The sequence below is a fragment of the Thunnus albacares genome, chromosome 9 (genome assembly GCF_914725855.1).
Source record: "Thunnus albacares chromosome 9, fThuAlb1.1, whole genome shotgun sequence".
Lineage (NCBI taxonomy): Eukaryota > Metazoa > Chordata > Actinopteri > Scombriformes > Scombridae > Thunnus > Thunnus albacares.
The window spans coordinates 20,005,641-20,027,171 of record NC_058114.1 but is presented as its reverse complement, the minus strand read 5'-3'; the positions used below and the strand labels follow the sequence as shown (position 1 = coordinate 20,027,171).

General features: G+C 41.3%; 2 protein-coding genes across 9 annotated transcripts in view; one reads left to right on the top strand and one right to left on the bottom strand.

Moving 5' to 3' along the window:
• agbl4 (AGBL carboxypeptidase 4) overlaps positions 1-21,531 on the bottom strand; it is a 432,158-nt gene that overhangs the window by 323,207 nt on the left and 87,420 nt on the right. The gene's annotated exons all lie outside the window — the stretch shown is intronic.
• Positions 1-21,531, top strand: part of elavl4 (ELAV like neuron-specific RNA binding protein 4) — a 79,994-nt gene that overhangs the window by 22,541 nt on the left and 35,922 nt on the right. For all 7 annotated transcript variants that reach the window (XM_044361599.1, XM_044361596.1, XM_044361594.1 and 4 more), the window contains 2 exons: positions 15,439-15,525; positions 19,232-19,478. In XM_044361599.1, coding sequence (XP_044217534.1) covers positions 15,523-15,525; positions 19,232-19,478 — 250 coding nt within the window. In that variant the 5' untranslated portion in view covers positions 15,439-15,522. The remainder of the gene's footprint in view (positions 1-15,438; positions 15,526-19,231; positions 19,479-21,531) is intronic.

The window sequence follows — 21,531 nt, the reverse complement described above, 5'->3', positions numbered from 1 at the left end:
TTAGAGGAGTAGACATGTTATCTGTTATGCTGCCTGTGTACTCAGCGCGAGTGTGTGTTGTCTGTCCATGTGTTGGCCAGAGCCGAAGAAAGATGGAGTAGGTGTGCTTGAGTTACGCGCATGCCTGGATAACCATTTGTAATGCTGTGAATTATTTAAATTTTAAGCCCGTTGCTCACGTGTGTGTGTGTATGTGTGTGCCAGGTATTCCTCATGTTGTAGGGATGTAAATCTGTTTACACAGTCAAGCAGTGGTTATGGTTAGGGTTAGGATAAGTCTCCAGGAAATGAATGTAAGCCAGTATAATGTCCTCTGAATTGATGGAAACATGACTGTGTGTGTGTGTGTGTGTATATGTGTGTGTGTGTGTGTGTGTGTGCGTGCGTGAATATTGCTGTGTGTGTGCTCACTTATGTGGCTGTGTAACTGTGTGTCGGGATGAGAGAAATCATTTAAAGCTATCCAAGTATTCTACTTTGCTCAGCTTCCTGAGACTCACTTAAACTTTCCATTTATCCATTCATCCATCACATTCAAGCGACAGAGTGAGAGGTTCACTAACAAAACTAGCGGCCATATTTCTTTCTCCTGACGTTTCCACCTGTCATATAAGACGGAGTTTTATTTCATTGCCGATACTGCGTCACCATTCTGGCTACAGAGTCAGTAGCAGTATTTTGCATTCTCAAGGCATCCATCTGTTTTTCAAAATGGGTTGCTTGCCATTCACAAAGTGGACTGACTCACTTTTGTATTTACATGGAGAACATTAGCAGCGTCGTTCATTTGTCGGCAAGTAAATGTTTGATTGTTTGCGTGCTGGCTTCTTTACATTGGATGCAATCAAAATGCTAATTGAAACGAAGGCAACTCCCCGGCTTTGTGACTAGGCTAGTAGCGCTAGCTGGTACACTGTCTCCCTGGACGGCTAGCAGCCTAGTGTAGCATAAATGGAGGGGTCTGGCTAGAACACATGACTGATGGAGAGAGGAAACGATGTGGAAAGATGGGTGTGAATGTCGACAAAGGCAGTGTATACTCTATGCTGCATACACTGATAAGAATGCTTTATAGTTATGGATGGACAGAGGGTGAAAAACAGAGTAAAAAGGAATAGTGAGAGAGGGAGTGAAATAGTCAAACGTCCATCGGTATAGAAGGTAATGAGTGTGCACCATGAAGCCTCCTGATGGGGAGCTAGTGGGGGACCTGGGCTAGAGACAGGCCATCGTTTCACGCACACACACACACACACACAAACATGCAGTGACTCTATTACCCTCAGGCACAACACCATGAGCTCCAAGGTTACACATCAATGCTAATAGGGTGGGGTGTGTGAGGAATTTATTAGCTACAGTGCACCGAGCGAATGTGTGCTCAGTGATTTAAAATGTAACCGAAGATCAGGGAAACATAAGATAGGGATAGGTGATTTGGGTATGCGGTTCTGAGCTAATTATAGGTCTGAAGAACAATGAAGGTGTTTTATAGAAATTGAGTATGGATGATGAGCTAACAAATAAAAAGGAAAGTAAAAGTTACAGGACAAGAAACGTTGCTTTTTACATGAACGCCTGCATGTGCTGTGTTTTGTATGTCTGTGTTATCGGTTCTAGTTGTCTGTGTGTGTCCGTATATCAAAGGGGCGACTGACGTGTGTCCAGATGCGGAGTGACATGGTTAACTAGAGCCTGATTAAACACTACGCAAATAGAGTGAGAAATAGAGAGAAGGAGAAATGGTTCAGACAGAAGAGCAATTCACTCTTCCTTCCTATGTTCCTGTGCACAAGTGTAGCTCTCAGGGATTTACTCTAAGTGGGTGTGTTGTATCGTACTTAGATAAACAAATCTTTAATTGTTTTGCATGGCGCTTGTGGAAATGTCAGATGATTCCTTTTTTTTTTTTTTTTACAGACACATACAACCACCATACAGTTTTTTTTCTGCAAACTGTAAATGTTAAGAAACACAAAGAAAACAGTCTGCTAACCTCACATGACCAGACATCATTTATATATATATGTATATCCTTGATAAATATAAATCAAGTAACATAACCAATATCAACAACGACAGCAACTCTTACAAACACAAACAAGACAATATAAAACCAATTAACGAAAAACAAATGACAAGCTATAATACGAGATAACCCACGCTGTGTAATGGATAATCTATATTGTCCTCCAAGATACAGGGATCAGTCAGATATAGTATTCAAACACAGATGGTTCAGAGGCCCTAGATAGGCAGTTGATCGGCTCTACAGTCATGTTTCTCTAATTGTGACACAAACAAACCCCACACTCCATTAAAGATATCTTCTCTCCCATGTAGTCTATATGTCACCACTTTACACATTAATTCAATGCACTCTTTAAAGGTGGACATAGTGGAAGATTTCCAGTGCCGTAAAGTTATTCTACAACCAGTAACCATGGCTAAATGAAACCATAACATCCCGTGTCCTTGATACTGGTCAAGGAGTCCCAGTATCTTTTTCCGAACTCATTGTTAATCCTGCCAACTGTGGGACTGAGCACATTTGATATATTTGTAAAATCTTGATGGACCAAACTGTGTGTTTCCTTTTTAGGAAGAGCTTCTGAATTCCAGTTGAACCACCAAGTTTACATTTTTTTTTAAATCAAAAACTATACAATATCTAATTTGTAAGAATCTCCAGAAGTCTGAGGTAGGCAGATTATGTTAATTTTTAAGATCCTCAAAAGATCAAAATCCTCCATCCTCCACAAGGTCATCAAGAATCTGTATGCCCGAGTTGACCCATCTTTACCAAAAGAGAGATTTCCCATCTGTTAAGATCTTCTTGTACCATACACAGGCTCTTGGTGTGGCATATGGATTGGACCCTGTTTTTTGATGTACCACCCTCCATGTTTCTTGAGTGAAGGCCAACACAGGGTTTTGAAACGGAACTGGTCTACCTTGTTGAATCAGGAAGGCCTTCAGGGAGGACGGGTGTGTCATTTCCTGGTCAATTCTAACCTAAGAAGGGACATTATTTTCAGGAAAATTTATTTTGGCAAGTTGGGACCGTGAAAAAGTCCAGTGATACCAGTCAATGCGGGATAGAGAGAGTCCACCCTCCTCTTTTGCCATATGTAATTTTGCCCAGTTAAATAAAGGTCTTTTCCTGCCCACACAAAGTTCTCTACCATTGCATTGAATCTTTCCAGTAGTAATTGTGGGAAGGACAAGGGGAGCATGTATAAAATGTGATTTATTTTAGGAGCTATCATCATTTTACTAGGTTTATTCCTAATAGAGATATGTTTATCTTGGCCCAATTTTGTAACATGGTCTGTATATTTTGAAGTATGGGTGAGATATTAATTTCCATTATTTGTTTTAGACCCTGTGTTAACCTGATCCCGAGATGCATGATGCCCTCTGGCATCCACCTAAAGTGCCAGTTGGCTCTTATAGCTGGGGTACATATGCTAGACAGTGGCATAGCCTCTGATTTTGCCCAGTTAATTGCATAACCAGACACTTTGGAAAAAGAGTTAATGACAGAGCAGATTTCTGGTACCACAATTTCAGGGTTGCTAGCCACCAGTAATTAATCATCAGTGTAAAGGAAAGGTTTGTGCTCTACCTGACCAGCCCTAACTCCAGTTATATTTATATTATTTCAAAATGCGATAGCTAGTGGTTCCAGGAAGAGTGCAAAGAGGTGATAGAAGCAAGCACTGGCGGGCTCTGCGGCTTAATTTGAAAGGAGATCACATTATCCCATTTGTCAGAGCAGTGGCTTGTTGGTCTGTGTACATTAATTTAACCCACTGCCTGAACAATGGACCAAACCTGAATTCTCTAGTGAGAAGAATAGATATGGCAGCTCTACTTTGTCGAATGCCTTCTCAGCATCTAAGGAGAAGGCGATTACAGAATCTACATCATTCCTTGTTTTCCACATAATATGCAGCAATCTCTGTATGTTATCAGATGAGTTTCTTCCCTTCACAAACCCTACCTGAGCTGGGTGAATAAAAGATGGAGTCACCTTTTCTAGTCTAGTTGCTTATATTTTTGCCAATATTTTTTCATCAACATTAATCAGAGGTATTGGTCCGTTATTACCACGCTGCTGGGGATCTTTTCCTGATAACAGCTGATCACATACTTTCAGGAAGTCTTCCCATCTGAAAGGCATCCTGATAGACAACATGTAGTCTCGGAGCCAGCTCTTTCTGGAATCTCTTATAAAAGTTGGCCATAAACCTATCTTTCCCCAGGGCCTTCCCTGTTTTAAGGCTGCTAATCTCTTGTCTCACTTCTTCAAGACAAATATTCCCTTCTAATAACAACCTTCTGTTAACATTGGGAGTCCAATTGATAAAAAAAAATTCTTCCAGTTTTCCCTACTCTACTATTCCTTGTGACGTGTACAGCTCTTGAGAGAATGATTGAAATGTGTTGTTTATTCCTTTTGTGTCTGTGACAAGGTTGTTGTCCTCATCAAATACTGAAGGAATCAGGTTCTGTGTTTGTAGTTGCTTTACTTTATGTGCCAATACCTTCCCAGCCCTTTCGCCTTGTTTGTAGTATCTTTGACTTGTGCAAAAAAGTGCAAATTCAGTTTTCTTCTTCAATACATTGTTCACATTTAAGTTTATTCAACTTATTCCATGTGTTTGGCTTTCTGTTTTCTATATAGTGTTTTTCTATCTTATTAATTATCTAATTTTAACATTCTCTCAGTATCTTTTTTCAATGAGAGCTATGTTGGATAAGGCATCCTCTCAGACAAGCTTTGAACACATCCCATATTATACAATTTTCAAATGAGCCCTCATTCTGAGCCCAAAATTCGTGGATTGCTGACTTAATAAATGTGTATGATTCTTCCTTATTCTTAAGGACTTATTAAAGGATATTGTAATGTTTTTCTTATGTTCCATGATAAGGCAAGGACTATATCCACAGGTGCAGACAGAACTATATTGCCAATTGTGGCACTCATTATTTGATGTTATTCTTAGTGTTAGCATGGTAGAGGACCTTCAACTTACCCTAGCGCTACCACCAAGTGTACCTCTGTGAGTTATGAGTATCCGCAGATACAAGTATAGATATCTATACAAACCATACTATACAAATTAATCATAATTGGCAGAAACAGAAACATAGCTTTTTCTCATTTCTAACTAGCTCTTGTAACATTTTTCATGCTGTGAAATAAATTGCTGAAACAACTGGATCGTCCTTTTGACCACGTCAGACCTCTTGTGATAAACTAACAGCTAAAAAATTGCTGTACAGACTACCCAGACTGGTGTTCTGCTGAGATATTCAGAGTAACAAAAACTAAGCTTCCTGTTTTCACTTCCTTTAAGTTGGTCACACGAGCCCAGTATGTTTATTTGCTTGTAGAAAGAGTTTTTAAAATGCTGTATGGCTAATTTTATAGTTTATGATTGTTTCCCTCCAGAAAAACATTTTGGCAGATGTGAACTACGCATGTGGTGGGTTTGATTCGCTGTTTGTGGCTGGTTGTGTGTTGTTTCTCAGCCTGTAGTGGACGTCTTATATTGACCTTCATCAAGTACACTTTGTACAGGGACAAGAGGTACTTAACACTTAAGAATTCTTAGGATTTGTGTTAAGAGTGCATACTGTAGTCATGGCTGTGCTGCTGTTAATGCTGTTAGTTCAGTTTTTCACAAGTTGAGGTTACACTGCAGTTCATTACACATACCGTTAGCTACAGAAACCTGAAATGTCAAATGGTCACAGTGTTGGGTGTGTGTTTGTGCTTTTGTATGTAGTTGTGGGTAATAATGCATGTGAGTGCACATACTGTGAATGACTAATGTGTGCGTGTGTGTGCATTTCTGAAGTGTGTATGTCCTCCCTCTGGCTTTAGGTGTTCAAAAGGATTGGGGCGGAGACACAAAGACACTAGTCAGTCAGTTATGATTACATATTTACTGCTTTAACTTTGACCCCAGACTGTAATGAGGTTTAGAGTGAGGATGTTAAGAAAGGGCGATAGGTATATGTAAGCCAGAGATGTGCGTCTTAAGACTCATAACAGTATGATACTCAACTTGTTAAGTGAACTGTGAATTACTTTTTTTTTTTTAGTAGAATGGCAGTGGCTCCCCCCACATTACACAGTCATAAGGGAAAGTCTGATCCACAATAATATTTAGATTAGTTTGTCAGTTCATGTGTTATTTGAACAAATGCCTGCAAGTTCATCAGTAAGAAAAAAACTTTAGAGAAAAGAATTGAATTATTTTCATGCAAAATAAGTGTATGATTCAAGATACTGATATGATGCACCCATATATTTTTGTTGAGTGGTGGTTAAAAATAGCTACTATATTACAAAGTAAAATTTTGATTTGACACCACTAAGATACCTGAATAATTGATTTCTTCTCAAATTTCTTTGGCCCATATTCTTGAGATAAGAGGTTTTACCATTACTTTGGTATATTTTGTCTAAGTGCATTATGCAGTCTATCAGTATTTTGGTGGTATAGTGTCAGTATAAATATTGCAAAATATTTTATTGTCTTTAAATGTCTTTTCCACTTTCCTTTAAATAAAAGCTGGATGGAAGCAGTTAATGAGCCAAAAGCCTGTTTGAATAAGAAGCTGCTGTAACAATCTCTGTCCCAATTAGCACGCTTTGGTTTTTAAATATTCCTTTTGTGTGAAGCCTAAACACACATGAAGACTCACAAAACGGTCACGTTGAAAATTTAATAGGCTTCCACAGCGATTTCCTTCATTTATTTAAAATGTTTTTTTTTCCTCTCTTTTTAAAAAGCTAGAAATCTGAGAGGCATGGCAAGGCATTCTGCTGTGAGGGGAGCAGCATTCACAAATACTAGACCTAATTCCTTTGGCAGCAGCTCAAACTGCTACAGACAGACACATAATCAGCTGGGGAGTGTTAGCGCCTCAGCCCACTAGCAAACACAGGACCGAGCCCTTGTTGTGCATCGCTGCTTTTCAGAATAAATATCCCGATGGAAAATACAGTGGGAGGAAAGAGGTATTCATGTGTATATAGCTCTTTGTTCAGTCAAAGATACAGAAGGAGAGAGGAACACTTGCTTTCTTAGCTGCTTTACTGCTCATTCTTTCTCTATCCTCTCTCACCCGCTCTCTCTCTCGCTCCCTTCCTTCTTCCCCCTTTTTCTCTCATCCTCCACTGTACCCCGTGTGTTTTGGTATTCATACAGATGTTTGGATTTGAGTGGCAGTTTCTCTTGAGACTGTGCACAAGCGGCTGACTCGTCTCATCTGCATTTTGCATCCCAGGAAAAAAAAAAGAGAACAGAAAGCAGCGGAAAGTATCAGCAGGCAGACAGGCTGTTTGTATGTGTGTATGTGTGTGTGTGTGTGAGAGAGAGAGAGTGTGTGTGTGTGTGTGTGTGTGTGTGTGTGTGTGTGCACATTGCCTGTTGTTTGGCTTTGGCAGCTTAACTGGCCCCAGCGCTGTTGCTGTGTGATGTTTAAAGGACGTTTCAAGGTCATGCTTTCGACAGGCCTCACCGCCTCTGACATATTAAACATTTATATATTTCTGTAGCTGGATGAATTATAGATTGAACATGCAACTGAACATGCTACAAAATGGCACCATTGTGGTTGGTAATAGACACATTAGGGCCTACAAACGCAGCATCCCACACGACATCCTTTAACCTGCCTTATCTCATCAATAGCAACACTAACGCAGGGACAAATAAAAAGACTGGTCGTACTCGATGCAGTGTACAAAGACAGTAGAAAATCCCACCGCGGCAGGAGAGTGTGTATGGAGGTCCATCTGCAAGTCAGTTGTGGTCAGTGACTCATAAAGATAGGGGCTGCTTTACATAAAGATCATAAATCTGACAGACTTCAATGAAAAGGAAAAGCTATCTCCTCATGAATTATTAGAGGGAATGCAGGCTAGGAGGTAGATAATACACATAGTCGGACTGGCCATCGGGAGCACCGGGAGAAATCCTGGTCACGCTGTGGGCCGCTTCATTATACAAAAACAAGAGCGAGAGAGATGCGTTGTCGGCCCACTTTGATTATACACCTCCCCCCCATGATGGAGTATCTGCAGTCTGGTTGTGGTGGGCTGGTCTGGGTAGAAAAGTCCAGGGCCATTTTTTAGTCCCAGTCCGTCCCTGATAATACCTGACTATTTCTCTTGTCAGTCAGTGATTTGGTTTGCCTTTTATATGTAGTACAGAACATGTGAAATCAGAGATATCCAACCAGCTATTGGGAGTTATCAGGCCGCGGTTTGACATGGTAAATTCTGACAATGGAGCCGTTGTCCCAGCAGGAATATGGATTGTCACAGTCAATGCATATTCCCTTTCAGTGGACAGGAATACTGCCTTTCTATCAGTATAAACTAGATGGAAATGGAGGAAGGGAAATCAGATGCGTATGGAGACTGATAAACGTCAGCAGCAGGCATTAGCAGCACCTGTCAAGTTGATATTATGGGTGTGTGTGTGTATGTGAGAGAAAGAAAAAAGAGGGACAGAGAAAATGGAAAAAGTTGAAAGATAGATGTGTGTTATCTCATTGATGTGCAGCTCTCCAGCACATGCTGTCAGACTAAAACGCTGTTGCAGAATTTTGTATGGCAATCAGCCACCGCCTTCTATACATTGCCTTCCTGGCACATGCCACAGTATATGAGCAGAGATAGTCTCCTGTGGGCATTTTCAATTACTCTGCACTGTACAGCAGTAGGGGGGATTAATCTGCTCGTTTGAATGCACGCCACACTTAATGGTTTAGCTGGTGTGCCGCGGGCATCGTCTCTTAGCTGTGCTGGTATACATTTAGGCTTTTTGTGTCTCACACTGTTCCTGCTGCAGTACGACCAATTTCTGATTGCACCACTCTCACATCAAGTTACACTTAGATTAGATTTTCACAGAAGATGGGCTCACTATAAATTCTCTAGTCAAACTCCAAATTGATTGCATAATGACTAGTACTAAGCAACTCTGCAGCATTTCCTATGACTATAGGAATGAAAACATATTCAAAAAGGGAATAAGCACAAAGAAATCTGGTTTATACACTGACTAATGTAGCTTAATATTTAAATGACAACAGGCTTATAACTATACTAAGGACCAAATAAGATAAATCATGAATTCATAACGTCGTCCAGCACATGAAGGTTGCTAAAAGATTTGCCAGGGGATAGATATAAAGTTTCAGCTTGTCTCTCGACAGCGATGGTTGTAACCTCCTCTACATCTACATGTAGTTTCGAGTTATTCATTGCCTCCATCAAACTGTTTACTCATTAAGACAGATGACGGACGGCTGTCCTTTTCCCTTGCAGCTATTTGATTATATGAGCTCCGGTTCTGAGCTGAATCGATAACCAGTTCAGCTAGGCACACGCGTATAAACACACACATGCGCACACTAACATACACTCAGACACACCCTCACACTGTACCCTGGGCTGTGGAATGAATTCTTGAGTACAGCGGTCGATTGGTGTCTATGTGATTTAGCTCTATGGCTTTACTGCAAGGCAGACGCATGCAAACACACACACATACATACACACAATCACACACAAGCAGGCAGTGTCTGAGATGCAACTGATGGGGGGGGAAACAGTGATTAGATTAGGAAGAGCTCTGCTTAGCAGCCGGGCCAGTGCTCCACTCTCTCCCTTGTTCTCTGTGTAAGTGCTGTGCTGTAGGTTTTGTTCTTATCGTATACCTTCAGGCTGTTTATAACTTTTTAAATACCTGTTCAACAAAGCCAATATTACCACTTCCAGCCTCAAACCAGTTTTAATTAGAACACCTACTGTGAATTATACTGAAAATTGAGTTCAGTCTGAGGAGTTTATAAGTTTCTTATTCTGCTGTTCAGGAGTCGCCTTTTGGGAAGGTTGCTTTAGCCAGTTATCTTGTTCTTCAAGGCTCTTTTTTTATACATAGAAGAAGCATGACTAGAGGCTTGAGTAAGCTAGGAATCTACAGTAGTTTATAGTTGCTACGTTGCAGTGACATGATGCTGCTTATCCCTGACCTGACACATGCAGGTGGACACAGTAACAGTGTGAAGTTGAATAGTTCATTTGGGTGAATCTGAGTGCATTTGTGCATGTTTGCATATGTTTTTTTATGTACATGCTAGCATATTTTAGTGTAGTTTGCTAAAAATAGGAAACAGCTTCTCTAAAATGACTGGTTGCCTGCACAGGTGCATGGCCGCATTCACCTGCCAGCTACTTGTGGAGGTGGTGTCCTCGCTCATGACACATGGTGCTGACTCAGATGGATCAGCCTTGCCTGTTCTCCCTACCTCACTGTCTACTTCTGCGTCCTGCGTTCTACGTTCTGTGTCCTCTGTCCCAGCCCAGCTAAAAGTAACTTCAGCTGAAGACATAAATGAGCAACCACTTTAAGTAAAAGTAGCCAGGTTAGATCATAGTCACAGCAACATGATTTTTTGTGTTGTGAAAAATGAAGACAGAGAGAGAGAAAAAAAAAGTAAGGCCCTTTTGGGAAGGATCAACCTTTTATGTCATGTTAAATGACAAGCGTGATATAGGCCTACTGTAGCCTGACAGTGCTCCTCCTGTCTCTGCTGCTTTGCCTTTACCCCTTTCTCTTATTCTCAATCTGTCTTTTGTACTTACCGTCCACATAAACATGGTTAATACTTACTGAATAGGCCCTACATGTTAGATAAGTATCAGCTCCACTAAAACCTTTAAACACATTAATGACATTTAATTAAAGATGGAATCCCATGTAGGGGATGAGATGATGATTTAGCCTCTTTAATCCACCAAAATGTCCTAGCTAAGGGCCTCGACAGTGATCACTCCCATCCGTCACACCCAGGGATTACAGCAGGACAGACAGCGATGCACAGCAGAGACATCTTGCTGATTTGACTGAGCTGGGAGCCGTGGTGCTGGCTGCAGAGGCTAGAACTGGAACAAAGGCTGGCAAGCTGTTGATGGGGATTTGATGCTGTTCAATGGAAGACTGCTGTTGGGATGATGGTGCTGCGTTGACTTGCAGCTGAGGATTGGATAGAGAAATAGGGGTCAGGGGCATGAAGCGAGGGACTGTTCTTGGCACATTAGAGAAACTAGGAGAACTGTGATGAAGACCTGAGAGGCCAGGCCAGGGCTGGGGCTGAGGGACAGGGACTTGGGCTGACAGGCAAGGCCAGGCCTTCAATTCCAAGGCCCAGTCCCCATGCCTTAGGCTTCAGCCAAAGAGCGAGGCAGGTGTCCAGCTGATCTCACACCCCCACAAGGGAGGAACTGCAGAGCACCAGTCACTGGAGCTGCACAAATTGAAGTGTCATCTCCAGAGTCAAGATGCTCACCAATTTTCTGCATGCGTTGGTGCAGAGTTGGGATTCAGCCAGTGGACAAATGGCTCCAGTTCCGCCTACAGTTTGGCTGAGCAAAGGAGACTGTGGTATCTCTGTGTGTGTATTTTGTCTGTGTGTGTGAGAGAGACTGAGAATGTGACTATGTACAGTATGTATGGAGCACTGCAGGTTGTCAGCGTCATCGTCCTTTTTTTTTTTTTTTTTTTTTTGCCTTTTTACTACCTATAATGCAGCGTGAAATAGTGTTTGAGAAAAGGTTTTAGATAAAAAATTAAGTCAAGTAAATCTTAATAGATTAAATCAAGTTACGTCACTTTAGAAACAAGAAAAACTGAACAATACATCAAATATTTACAATTTGAAAATATTTGCCAATAGACTCATCCTATGATTGTGAAACATAAATCTTGAGAAAGCTAAACGAGATATAGATCCCGTCTGACATATCCCTCGGGCAATTGACGGTATCCTGTCATCTCCTGACCTCTGACCTTACGCAAGTATGTGCCGATTACCCAAGAGCTGTGAGGGGGTGTGTGGGAAAGCTTCATCGATCTCACTGAAAGACTGAAACATCACAAAAGAGAAAAATGAGAGGAGGGGGTGGGCGGGGGGAGAGTCAAGCCAAAGTTAAATGAAAAATTGCTTACGTACACGTCTCGCGCGGTCTGGAACATTTATTATTCCGAGTCACACAGAGAGAAAAGAGGTGGAGGAGGATAGAAGAAGAGAAGAATCCATTTGGTAAAGTAGATGCAGATCGATGAGACTGGAGGCAGGCAGGCCAGAGTGCAACAGAGGAAGGGTGTGTGTGTGCGTTGGTGAGAGTCTGTGATGTGTCTGTGTGTGTGCTTGCGTGCATGAGGTGTCCCAGATTATTTTCCCTGATTGATCCGGCCCAGCATCCGTCTGACCTGCAGGACATTTCAGAGCTCGTAAGATGCTGGTGGAGGTGGAGAGATGGTGAGGGAGAGACGGCCAGGAAGAAAGGGAGAAGAGAGAGAAAAATAAAAATCAATAGCACGGAGAAAGAGCATTACAGGGAACTTGACTGGCCGAGAAGCTGAGATAGTAAAGTCGTATTAATCTCTTTGTGTCTCAGTCAGTTTGATAGGAACTCCAATTCAGTATCACTAACTCCTATGTAGTATCACTTTGGGGGAATGAGAGGGAGTAGTATCAGGTGTAGCTGCTGTGTGGGTGCAATAAGGGTACATATAACACAAATCGTCATTTTTTATTTTCATATATGAGTCATGTAGTATCGGCATCTGACAAAAAATGACTGTAGAATTAGGTGATGTTTTCTGTCTGATGTTTTCTCTTCTGTCATTTTCACATTTGTAAAAATAAGATGCATAAGGCATAAGGAAATCACAAATAAAGTCTGAGGCAAGATGGTGAGGCAAAGTCTAACAAGTCAGATGGTTGCTTGCTGGCTCCATTTTGTAGCTGCCAGGCAGTGTGTCTATCAGCGGAGAGATCCTGCAGCATACTGTCTATTCTGCAGTCTCTACAGCCTCCATCTATCCTGGCCAAGTGAGGGTAAATTGATTGTCTAAGCTCTGTAAGAGAAGGGGGAGGGAAACCTGCACTAGGCCAGTCATATGAAGTAGTGGTTTATGGTGTAAAAGTAGCAGAGGAGTGATGAAGGTGAAAAAGGACAGAAAAGCGAGACAGAAAGTCCTTGGTCATTTAAATTTTAGCTGGTACCATATGTTACATAGGGCTGTGGAGAAGGAAAGACTGTCACAATCTTCTTGCATAATATGGAAGAAAACCTTGTAAAATGGATTAATACTCAGTAAAAAAGAAAGATATGTTTGTCCCTGTGGCATTTTCGACTGTTAGAGGAAAACAAATGTATACTCCCCTTCCTTGCTGTAGGCGGATAAGGCTTGTCCTATTTGACTGCAGTACCCAGACACCACTGGCCGGGAGCCCAAGGAGACAGGAAGCACTTTTGTGGCATCAAATATTAATGGCGTTATAGAGTGTATTGATTATATAATAAGTTTTCCCAGCATCTGAGCACCGACTGAAATGTATTCCCTGAATAATTGAAAATGTATCCATGAGCGGTTTTTCATCTCAATGGTTGGTGAATGTAATTGCATTGCACCCTTATTCCAGTGTTATTTGAGATTTTATCAGAAGATGCACATGTGTGTTCATGTGATAAATGCAAGGACAGCGAGAATATGAAGAAAGATGAAACTCTGTGTGTGTGTGTGTGTGTGTGTGTGTGTGAGTGTGTGTGAGTGTGTGTGTGGTATGCCTGAGACTGTTTTATCGAATGGTTGAGCATTGAATATTGAGCACTGAGTAGTGTTTCGAAAATGGGACACAGGGACTCAAACGCACTTGTAAGAAATGTAATATTCCTTTTGACAACATTATGCTCCCTTGCACTATACATTAGTTGTTGAAATGGAAACTCATATACATCTGCTTGCTGCTTCTTACATTTTTATCACCACATTTGTACATGCTACGATAATACTGCACTGTCTGCTTGCTGCGGCACACCATTCCCTTACGCACTGACCATAGTGTGTAAAATGACGGCTTTGCAGAATGGGTGAAAAATGCTTTTGATGTTTCACCTCTGCCTAACGTTTCCTTTTTTCAGGGTAGCTTTTCAACTTTACTTATAATGGATTGTACAAGTCATTTTTAACATGCAGACTATACAGTATGCTGTCCTCAACCCTCTGGATGAGATGAATGTTGTTGTATGAGGTGGCTTCAAATTGTTACTAGCGTGGGCACCTTAGCCCTGGGGTGTAGCTATCCCTGGCACTACCCACACTTGGCTCTTTCAAAATGGTTATAAATATGCCTCCCTGGCTTTGGCACACCTCAATGAGGTTGACCTAACACTGCTAACTGCTTTTAAAATTGAAATTTAAACAAAATCCTAATGCTTCTCACTAATTTCTCAGATTTACCCAGTAGAAAATGTTTTTATATTTTACACAACCATTTAGATCTGTCTGTTTTATACCAATAGTTACCCTTTGGTCTTCTCCAGACTAAGACAAAGATGGCTCAGCTTGATATTTATCTATGATCATCTCAAAAATATCTCAATATTCACTTTTAGCTGTCAGTAAAGTAGACACAATATTCCGTGTCCTCTTTTCTACCCTGACCTCTTTGCCCCTGTGTATCTTCTTTTTCCCTTTCAAGCTGACAGTTCACTCTCATTTAGACCTCCATTATGCATTCTCGCCTAAGTTTACAAGACACATTGACAACAGAACATGTACAGACTCTCTCTCTCCTCCCCCACCTCTGTCTCTCTCTTTCTTTGAAGTATTGGAAGTGTCTTCCCCATTACTCAGCCCTTGCCTTTTCTTCCTCCTCCCATCTGATCCCTCACTCCCTCTCTTCATCTCTCTGAAGGAGTAAATGAAGGCAGAGGTCATCCCTCCTCTCTTCCTCCTCTCCTGCTAAATTGGCTGCTCGTAGCATCCATAGATAGCTGCAGGCATTTAAGCCCCCTGCTCTGGAGAGCTAGTGAACAGACTTCCTGCTCATTTGTGGCATTTCTGTCTCTTCAACCACAGGCTTGTTTATCCACAGATAGCAAGAGGGAAACCCTCATTATAAACTCTGCCAAGGTCATTGCAGTCACCACACCAATCTGCTGGCTTCAACACACATATGCAGTTTTATTCTACTGCTATGAAGGTTTACTCAAATGATTAAAACAGACTGAAACAAATCTTTACCCCCATTTCTATCTAAGCCATTTCACTTTCAGCTTGAAGAACTATTCCAACAATTTGAGTCAAACAGTTTGACAATGACAAACCAGTCATACCAACCAAAAACAAAAATCCTGAGCCACCTGTCTTTGTTTTAGTGTGACCGGTGGAATGACCGCAAAGGTGTAACTGTATTTTTCTAGTGAGCTGCCATTTTTCCCCCCAATACCCCCCACTCCCCAAATCCCACTACAACCCTAACTTTGCAAAGTGAGTGTATAATGTTGACGGTGGGCTATGCGTCCCTCCCTCCCTGTGCTCCGCTCCATAGGGGTCGACAGAGACACAGTGGCGTCAGGCAGAGCTCCCACAGCTCCAGGGCTGGGCAGAGAAGGGATTGCTGACACAGCCAAAGATGGTAAGGAGACTACTGCTGCCAAATGGATGGCCCAGCCATTTTACACACCCATGAAGTAATATGATCTGATATTGCACTGTGTTTACATAAATACACACTGGTGGTGATGCTGCTGACTGAGACAGTTGGAACTGGAGCAGAGATTGATGGATGGGGCAACAGACAGAGAGCAGGAGGGAGGACTGGGGTTGCGAGGGTAGAGGAAATTGTGTAGAGACGAGTGAAAAGCAATATTCAGCTGCTGACGCATTCGTTCAATGTATATTTTTAAAGAGAAGGCAATACATGGTGTCAGACTGCATGTCTCTGTCCAGTGTTTTCTCCGTTTATATGTTGATGTTTTAGCATTTAAAATACATCCGTTACAAATCAATTGTGCTGTTTAGCCTTCATTAATACAGTCAGCAGGATATGCATTGAGTTCTGTCCACAGCACTAGGCTCCACAGTGGGAGAGCAGGGACAGCCAGAGTGTTCACAACCAACATGAAGTGGACTGCTGAGCAGCACAAATGCTGGTGGGCAGGGACAAGGAGAGGAATATAATTGGCCACTGGGACTCGGCAGGTCCCTGTTAATTAGAGGCGGCCATTTTGGTGTAAAAACTCCTCAGAAAACGTCCCATGGAGTTGAAAGTCTCTCTGACAGAATGGAGCCCAGCAGGGAATGTAAACAGATTTAATAAGGCCCTCTCCAATCAACTCTGTTATGGCTAGATACTATTCTCTCCTCTCACTCTCTCGCTCTCTCTCTCTCTCCCTCTTTGCCTCCGTCTTTCTCAGTCTGTCTCTGTATCTCTGTTGTGGTAGAGTGGTGAGTGAGTAGGGAAGGATACTGTCAAAAGAACAATTTGCATGCAGCTCTCATCTTGAGAGCTTTTAGACATCTCACGGTCTGTTTGTTTTCTGCTGTGAGCTTGGGCCATTGTTCTGTCTCTGTATTTGTGTGTGTGTGTGTGTGTGTGTGTGTGTTCTTCCACTCACTGCAGATGCCACAGAGTGTGAATGTGGGGAACTGTGTGCATACATGCGTGCATGTATGTGTGTAAAATGAGAAGATGGAAGCAGATGCAGCTCTGACATTTTGTTGGTGCTGAACCTAAACACATAGATTGACAAAAAGAAGTCAGAAGAAATACAGTACAGACTTATTTTTAAAAGTCTTCCTAAAACCAGGGACAAGATGGATGCTTGAACTTATGTAAACCCCAGTTTGGTATCCCATGATATTGTTGGTATCGTTATTTAGAGACAGTTTTATGTGTACTAATAAAAACGACAAGCTTTCCTTCCTGTTCTCCTCATTAAAAATGAATTCTTTAATCTTTGCTAACTGTTTTGAACACACATTTATTTACCAATTCAGTAACGTAAGTCTTCTCTAAACAATCTCACATTTATGTATACTTTATAGCAAATTGTGCTGTATCTCACTGATATTATGTGGATATCAGTAGTCTTCAACAGAAAATAAGCCAGAAGTACTTACTCTTCTGAAAAAAAAAAAAAAATATTAACATTATTATTGTTTATATACTGGTAGTGGTTGTGTGGTAACTAAAGAGTTATTTGTTTGCCTGCTGTTTCAGTTATCATCACTGCTCAACACTACACATAGACAGATAAAAGTAAAGTGATTAAAGCCAAGAAGTATACTCACTGTAAACTATTTCGGGACAAACTGTGAAATTTTTAAAATCTGCTTTGAGCTATATTATTAGAACACAGGTCCAGTCTTTTGATAATCCAGAAATAGAGTGAAATACGACTTGTGTGCTGCTTCTCCTCGCTGAAACCAGCTCTGCTTCCAAGTGCAGGCTGTCTGTGTGTACTTTAGAATAGTTAAAAATAGACCGAGAGCTGAATGGCTGAACAGGGGAAAGGGAGAGATCTGAGTGATGACTTTAAAAATTTGATTGAATCAGATTAAAGAATATTTGCATCTTAATTTGGGTTTCAGCGTGTGTGGTCATTACAATTCTTGTGCAGAAACATGATGGAATTTTATGCTCAAATGGCAACGGACATACACAGGTGTTTTTCTTCCCGGGACTAGCCGTAGTGTACTATAGGCCATTACACATACACATGATACAGGGACCACAGGATCTCAAAATTGGTGCAAGGGAATACTGTAGGACATTTAAAAGATAAACTAAATAAATAAACTGTTAATTATATTAGCTACTGTTTGAATGTTGTGCTCACAGGTTACAGTCTACTAGTTTGGTCGAGCATGAGACAAGATAGAATGAGGCTCTTTATACCTTTGTTACAGTGTGTCCATCTTCCTTTTTCTGTTTTATCTTCCCCTCCCATTTAGTGATTGGATGTAGTTGTGTCTACGCCTTCCTCTGTTGAAATACTGACAACCCCTCACACACAGTCACACACTCACACATACATGCGACAAATCCATTAATTTGATCAAACAAATGTTTTTTATGCAAATGTTTGAATAATTTCACTTCACACATTGCTTTTGTTGGAGAATAATGTTCGCTCAGAATAAGCATTCATATTAAATATGTGTCAGAGTGCTCTGGCAGAAAAGCAAAGTGCAACCTAGCTTCCTCCTCCTCCTCCGACTTCTGACTCTCACTCCCTCTCACCTTTTTTCCTTTTTTTTTTTTTTGCTGTTTTCTCACACTTACACCAAGCTCACAGCTCCTCTTTGAACACTTTGATCCTGAGATGCTCTTCGAAACCAGATATGACAAATCTAAACTTCTCTCTGTCACAGCAGCAGCATCAGCAATCAAATACGGTAACTTAGCTGAGGGGCCGCTCCTGTTGCTGCCCCCTCCCAAAATCCCCAGCAGCTATTAGAGAACTATTCACAGAGGCCTCTTATTGTCTTCATGAATATTTAGCTGTTTATCCTTTCTGTGTCTAGTGTTTGTTGTACTTTTCAGTGTTTAGAGTTGTGGAATGTAGTGTGTATAACGTGTTCAGTACATGTTTACTTTCTAATTCCGTATTAGGGCTAAGCATTGTTTCAACTTCAATGTTAATGGATGATTTTTGACAGACATCATTGATGTGACATTGTGATGTGAGAGGCAATTTGTTTTTTCGCCAATTGAACGCTGTCATGCCAAAAGACCACTTGTCAGCAATTGGGCATGATTTATGAGCATTTGCTCTTCCTAAATTCAGAAAAATCATAAAATTTTGAATTACCTCAAAAATAAAGATAATTTGTAAATCACTTGTATGTTATCCCATACAATATATTGTCATATTAACCAATCCTACCATGTAATAATGCATTCCGTAATCCTTTTCTAAACACTGTGAAAGTTCATTGTTCTAAAGGAGATGATAATATTTGATTCTACATCTTTAACATTTCAATCCAAGTCATCTAGAATGACAGGAATTCATTTTATGCAATTTCAACGCAATGGTATACACCAAGTACAAAGCTTGTTGAAAACCATTCAAATGTGGTTTTGCAATATCTGGCTTTTAAAAGCTATTTTCATCCAAACTCTTGATCTGACTTAATACAACAAAAGTCATGCTTCTTAGGAAATTATTTTTGAAAATAACCACTCTAACAGAGTTTTGTATACCTTTCAGGATATTCAGTGCTTCAAATTGCTTAAATACCATACAAGCTTTTGCTAATGAATACTATCTCCTTCCTTCTTCCTCTCCTCTTTTTTCCCTCCCTCATTCCTTCTCCTCTTTGCTGTGCTCCAGATCATCAGTAACATGGAGGCTCCAGTGACAAATGGCCCCAGTGGAGGAGGCAACACAGCCAACGGGCCTACCACCAACAGCCGCGGCTGCCCCTCGCCCATGCAGACTGGCCCGACAAATGACGACAGCAAGACCAACCTCATTGTTAACTACCTGCCCCAGAACATGACTCAGGAGGAGTTCCGCAGCCTGTTTGGTAGCATCGGGGAGATCGAGTCCTGCAAACTGGTTCGCGACAAGATCACAGGTACAGAACGGAGACATTTAATGTTGCTGTTTGTGTTTCTCAAAATATTAACTTTTCATGAGCTGAAGAAAAACATGAAAATCCCCAAAAGTGAAATCACAAGGCTGTCAACGATAATATGATACAATCACAAGTAGAAGTAGGAAGAAAACATGATATACTGTTGTATAATTAGTTATCATTTGCTGGTCCCCAAAGACAATGTAAGTTTTTCTAGACCTCCTCCAAAAGGAAAAGGGGAAAGGCAAACACATAAAGTGAGATACTATACTGAGCTCCCCTGGAGATAGAAGGGATTTAGATGCTCTCTGTTCTGACAGTTTTAACTGGTCTGATACTGGGAGTTGAAGACTGCACTTCTGATTCACTGCAGCATCCTGCTTTTGAAGTATAATACTCAATCCACTACCGTACACAGTTGTAGATTCTCCAAAACCACATGCTGTATTTTCATATCGTGTTTTTGTTCACCTGTCACAATATTTCTTGCATATTTCTCCTAATAGTCAAATAACAGTAAGAAGGTAATAATAAACTTGTTAAGACAGATATTACGCAGCAGACAGCTGATGTGACTGCTGTTCACACACTGCTAAAAGATCAAAGGTAGGTGTAGATATGACAGTGTGGCCGTATGCTGTGTGTCAAGTGTAGACACACATGTAGATAAAACACACAAAGAGGAATAAAGAATTAAATAGGACACAAATTGTTCATGAATAGTTTGAACACTATTTGGAATCGTTCTGAACCATTCAAGAGAAACCAAAGCATGTGTTGTCTTCTACAAGGAGAAATCCATCTCTGCCCTCCATGAGTGTTCAAGCGCTGTGACTGAGCAATGCAGCAAAGTACCACATGTTCTCCAGAGGTGTTTAAATTAAGCAGCACTTCGCGGTGCTAATCATGGCTGTAATCTGGGCGTAGTGGCTGTGTGGGTGGCCATACAGCAGATGGATCGGGGGGTGGGGGGGCTCTGTGATAATGCTCCATAATGGCTTTCATTTTAGATCCTACTTACTGACACTCTTCTCCTGATAATCTCATTAAAGAGGACCAGGCAGGCAGTCGAGATCACCTAGCTTGGATAGCAGGCAGGCAAGTAAGCCGTAAACACGGGGAGTAAATACGCACATACATGGACACATACGTGAGCATAACCACGGAATTAGATTTCCTTTTATAGATCAAGTATTACCAAAAGGCCAATAGTGATGACAATATTGACTGTAAACCTGTGATGGCCACTAGTGCAGCCATTCCTGCCTCCTTTTGTACTCTCGTTCTTTGAGGCATGTTTTTGCAGCTCTGTGATTCCTCTTTAGGACCATCTTCCTCTTCCTCTGTAATGGGCCACAAAATGGAGCCTGAGAGTCAGATACACCAAGATAATGGAGGATGGTGTGTTACAAAAATAACACTGGGATACCACATGCTATCATCATCACCATGTTCTCTCTCCACCCGTTTTTCCCCTTAAGTGTGATTTGCCAAGCAGCAGTAAGGAACCAAGCTAACAGCAGATATTTGGAGAGTTTAAAAATGAACAGAATTGCTGTAAACCTGCTCGAGCCCTAAATGGAGGAATGCGAGAGAGGTAGAAATCTTCGCTCACTTCTAAACAATTTAGGGTACTTCTCTGCTCCGCACTACAAGTCTCTCTGATGACTTAGCATCAACGCAAAAAGTTATAAATAAATCCTGCCCTCCCTCCATCTCCCCCTGTGGTGTATGCCTGTTTTGCTCTCCCATGGGTGCAATTTCCTTGTGCAAACTTTTAGGCTAACAAAGCACAGATCCCCTCTTCCAGCAGGGAATGCCAAGAGGCTTCATACTCTCTAACAGCCATCCAAATCATTAACAGACTAAGCCAGGTTTGCAGGAGGGAGGGGTAAAGAGAGGGATGGTGGGAAGAGTAAAGAGAAGCCTTTTTTTAGGCAGATACATACACCTGTAGTCTTCCTCATCTGTAAATATCTGCACATGGATATGAGAAGGATAAACATTTTTGTCAAGATTTCTGAGTAAGTCAAAGATTGCGGGAGGAAAGGGT